At 62.7% G+C, this 4,660-nt stretch overlaps 1 protein-coding gene across 1 annotated transcript; it reads right to left on the reverse strand.

Annotated features, from left to right (window-relative positions):
• On the reverse strand, nt 2,886-3,778 carry CLDN5 (claudin 5). The gene is given in 1 exon segment (NM_001161636.1): nt 2,886-3,778. A coding segment is annotated over 1 exon segment (657 nt). The 5' UTR covers nt 3,679-3,778; the 3' UTR covers nt 2,886-3,021.

Consider the following 4,660-nt stretch of genomic DNA (forward strand, 5'->3'; position numbering starts at 1 on the left):
CGGCCTAGTCTTGGCTCTGGTCCCAGGGCCAGTGTCTAGTTATACCGAGCCTTCTATGTGTCCAGAGGGGCCTTGATCATATGCCCTGGGCACCCCCGACACCCAGCGGGAAACCACCAGGACTGGCCTACGGGCTCCCTGGGTGGCAGTGGCTGGGGACTGGGTCCTGAGGCACCCAGCTGACCACTGCCTAATGATGCCAGCCAGGACCTGGCTCAGTTTGTCCTCCCACCACTTCCTATTGCCCACTGGCCTTGGCAGCATCTCAAATCCACCCTCTTAACCGTGTACCCCTCCCAGGCCCAGTCCCCATGGCCATCATCTCACCCCCAGCACCTGCCTGTCCAGGCACCCCCATCTCACAGACAGAGTATGCACTGCCAGGCGAGTGAGGTGGGGATAGCAAGGGCAAGGCCCACCATTCAGGAAGGGCAGGGCTGGCTGAGGGACCTCAAGGTCGGCTTCACCCACATCCTGCCACCAAAGGTCTGAGCTGGATAGACCTCTGCAACTTCAAAAGTCTTCAGAGCAGCAAAAGGGGAGTTGTGGGATCATGTGGCCCCATCCTGGATGTCCCCAGAGCACAAGCCACATGCCAGGGTTGAGGGATTTGGAGGCAAAGGGGAAGCCATTTCTGCCCTTCAGGAGGCAGTAAGCCATTCACAGAAGTGTCCAAGGCCATCTGGGTGGTACCTGGGGCCACAGGCACAAGAGGTGGCAGAGTAGTTGAGGCAGGCTTTGAGTTAGTGGGAAAGCCCAGAAATCATGTCACCAAAGAAACTATGTCCTGGAAATGAGGGTGCGGGTGGGTGGGGCTGGGTCTCAGGGTGGCCCTTGGGGAGGGAGTGGCAGGCTCTCACCTGACTTCTGCCAGCTAAGTGCCCCTGCCTTTCCTGGCATGTGCCGGGGGCAGCAGCCTGGCCCCCCAGGGTCCATTTGCAGAAGGTGAGGCTGGGCAGCTACTGTTCAGAATCTAGCTAATGCCTGGGGCCCTGGAGTCAGAGAGCCCTGGGCTGTGTGGGATGAAGCCTTAGGCCAGCACCCTTGGCCAAACACCCTGTATGCAGGACTGGCTGGCCCCTGTGGCCAGGAGCAGGAGTGTAAGGACCTCTTTTTTGGCTCCACCAAGAGCTGAGGCCACAGGATCACACACTCCCACGCTCGGGGGCTGTTCTTGGTCAGGCCCAGGTGGCACTGCCAAGGACCTCTGTGTGATGGGGCCTGTGCTTCTGTAGTCCCACCATTGAGAGCTCAGGCCTCCAGAGAGTTCGGCCTCCCTGAGGTCCTGAGGTTTGGGCTGAGTTCTTAGCAGCTGCCTGAGTCTGTGTCCTTGGGTTCTACCCCTCCCTAACAATAGGGAGACTGGCCAGGCCTGGGAGACTCCTTGCCGTTGGACCCAGCCCAGACATTTCTGGACATGGCCCCCATGGCCAGAGTTGGGGCAGATGCCAAGCCTTCCCTCCTGGCTGGGTTTGGAGCTTCTCCCTGCAAACCCCACTCCCGTCTATTGTTCTCTTATACCCTGGCCTTTGGCAGAAGCAAAAATGTATTAATTCGAAGTGCCAAGAACAGGGTTGGAAGCAGTGAGCTCAGGGCAGTTCTGGTCAGCTGTGCCCTCCTGAGACCCCGCCCCACCCCAGTGCCTGGCTACAACCAGCACCAGCTCCCAGAGGACCTACCCATAGGATGAATGTCACAGAGGGCTCCCAGCAGGGGCTGGCACAAAGGGGCTGGTGGTCGGCCCAAGTCTGGGCTGGCTGCCAGGCCACCAGGTGGGCATGGACCCTGCGCAGAGTCAGGATGTAGGGGCTGGACCTGAGCCTAGGCACTTTGGGGAGCCAGCCGAGGATGCCTCCTCCCCATGGCAACATGCTTGTCAACCTGCAGCCAGCTCCACTGGAGCCCAGCACACATGCTAGACTTGCCCCTGTTACTGCAGTACTGAGCAGAAGGGGCCCAGTTGGTGTTATACAGGTGTTGGGCCATGTGATGTGACCCAGAGCTGGGTGAGCCCCAAAGGGCAGGTGGGAAACACCCAACCTCCTCTAGGTAAAACTAGCAGCCCACCCTCAGCACTGCCTGCATCCTAAGACCCACACAGTGGCCGGAGTCAACTGCCATTTTTTGCTGGGGTCTGCGTCACAGCTCCTATTCCCCTCATTGCACCCCCTAAGCCCCATGACTCAGCAGTGACCCTTAAGACTATAGATCTTGCCTTTCTGGATTGCAGTGAGCTGTGGCTGTTTCCCACCCAACAGGAAGGTGATCAGGTAGCAGGAAGGATCTGAGAAATGGCCATGGGATCTTCTGATCCCAGAGGCCAGCCCTGGGAGGTCCCCACAGGAGCTTTTGGGGGGAAGAAGGTAGGTGGATGAATGGGGGCTGCTGGGCATGGGCAGTGGCTGGACAGAGAACAGGACACGGATAGGAGAGTATCCAAACTATTTACTAAGCAGATTTAACCCTTCCCCCAAGCTGTGACTGAGGGCAGGGCCCCAGCCCCACACCCAGGATCTGGTGCCCATAAGCGTTGTCGCCTGGGGAACTGCTAGGGTGAGGCCAAGTCTCTCGCCCCTACCCTGGGGCTAGCCCGATGATGGAATAAAGGCCAGCTGTAGGCTTCCCTCTGGGGTCCCTGCGCTCTCTGCTCTCCCGCTGCCTCTAAAATCAGCAGGAGCCGCTGGGGAGTGGCCGGCATCCGAGACTCTGAGGGTCGGGCAGGGAGCGTCATCTTTAGTATGGTGCCCACACAGCCAAAGGAACGCACGCCCTACCCACGTTGGAGCCAACACTGCACGCAGAAAAAGAAACCGAGCGAGTCCTCCCAAGTGCGCGTTGCTTTGCGCGGCAGCAGGGCCGGCCAGCGGCGGCCGGAGAGGACGGGGTGCGGGCAAAGTCTGGTCTGGGCACAGAGCTGGGAGTTCTGCGGAGCCAGTGCGCCGCGCACTCCAGCGAAGGCCGCCCTCCAAAGCGGAGTTCCTCTGGCTAGTCCAGCTCGCGGCCCTGTTGTGCCCGACACCCTCAGACGTAGTTCTTCTTGTCGTAGTCGCCGGTGGCCGTGGGCCGCCGCGGGGCCGAATACTTGACAGGGAAGCCGAGGTCGGGGCGGCCGGCACAGAGCCAGGCACCACAGCACACGAGGCCGCCTCCACACATGAGCAGCGCCGAGGCGGCCCAGCCGATGTAGAGGGCGGCGCCCAGCTCGTACTTCTGCGACATGGGCACAGTCGGGTCGTAGAACTCGCGGACCACGATGTTGGCGAACCAGCAGAGTGGCACGAGCGCCAGCAGCCCGCAGAGCGCGTAGAGCGCGCCGCCGGTGAGAGCTACGCGTGCCTTGCCCGGGCCGGGGGCCACGCAGGTGGTGCACTGCGCACCTGCCAAGGTAACGAAGAGCGCAACGAGCGCCAGCAGCACTGCGCCGACGGTGAGGGCCCGCGCTGCCTGCACTTCGGTGCTCAGCGCCAGCACCGAGTCGTACACCTTGCACTGCATATGCCCCGTGCTCTGCACCACGCAGGACATCCACAGCCCCTTCCAAGTGGTCTGCGCCGTCACGATGTTGTGGTCCAGGAAGGCGGTTACCTGCCACATGGGCAGCCCGCACGCCAGGATCAGGCCTACCCAGCCCACCAGGCACAGCACGAGGCCGAGGATTTCCAGCGCTGCCGAACCCATGGCTGGAGACAAGACGCGCGCCCGACGGCCCGGGGCCTCCGGGCGCGCACGGCTCACTCCCTCAGTCCCCCGGACCCGCGGCTTCTCAGCACAGCCTCGAGTCTGCGGGAGCCTCTAGAGGGGCTTCCCATTTGAAGGTTCGGGGCGGACTCTGCCCCTCTGCCCGCCCCCCCCCCCGCCCTAAACAGCCAATCCGCGCGCGGGCCATCCGCCCGCAGCCAATCGCAGGCGCCTCCGGCAACCAGTCTTCGGGAAACAACGGCGCACCGGGGTAGAGGGGCGTGGAGGCGGGCATGGGCGGGCATTATCGGGGGTGGGCGGGGGGACCGCTCCTCGCTAGGCCGCCGCCCTGGGTACCCCACTGGCGATGGTCCTGGTCTAGGCCGAGCGCATTTCAGGCTGGCTGGGGCAGCTGCTCGCGCTCCGCACGCCACCTCTCCGTGCACCCCCCACCTCGCGGTTTCAGGTGCTGCCTGACCCTGGGTCTGCATCGACATCCACGCCACCTCCCTGAATGAGCCTGTTGGTCCCTACCTCCCGGGCCAGCTCCGCTTTTCCCTGGCCAAAGTCGCCGGGAGTCCCCACCTCCGAGCCGTGCATTGGGGGCTCTCTCGGCCCCTTCTCTCGGGTTAGGGCAAGCACAGCTCAGCCTGTTCTTCCAGGAAGCTCTCCCTGGAGTCCAAACCCAACCCAGGCCCCCTTCTCCGCACCCTTCCTGCAGAGGCCCTCTGAATGTTGACACTGTCTTTCCCACAGGCCAAGAAGCCAGGAAGGCCTGTGTGGGTCAGGCCCAGGGTTCCAGCTTCGTCCAAGGTCCTACCCAGCACTACGACGTCCCTGGGGTTTTAGGCTCCAGCACCAAGCAGGAAGAACGGGGGTTCCTGAGTTCCTTCTACAGCCTCTGCAATCCACCCTCCTCCCACCCCCCGCCCTGGGGGGCTTCTCAGACCTCCCAACCTGTGCATGCACTGCTCCTCTTCCG

This window comes from Sus scrofa, chromosome 14 (genome assembly GCF_000003025.6).
Source record: "Sus scrofa isolate TJ Tabasco breed Duroc chromosome 14, Sscrofa11.1, whole genome shotgun sequence".
Lineage (NCBI taxonomy): Eukaryota > Metazoa > Chordata > Mammalia > Artiodactyla > Suidae > Sus > Sus scrofa.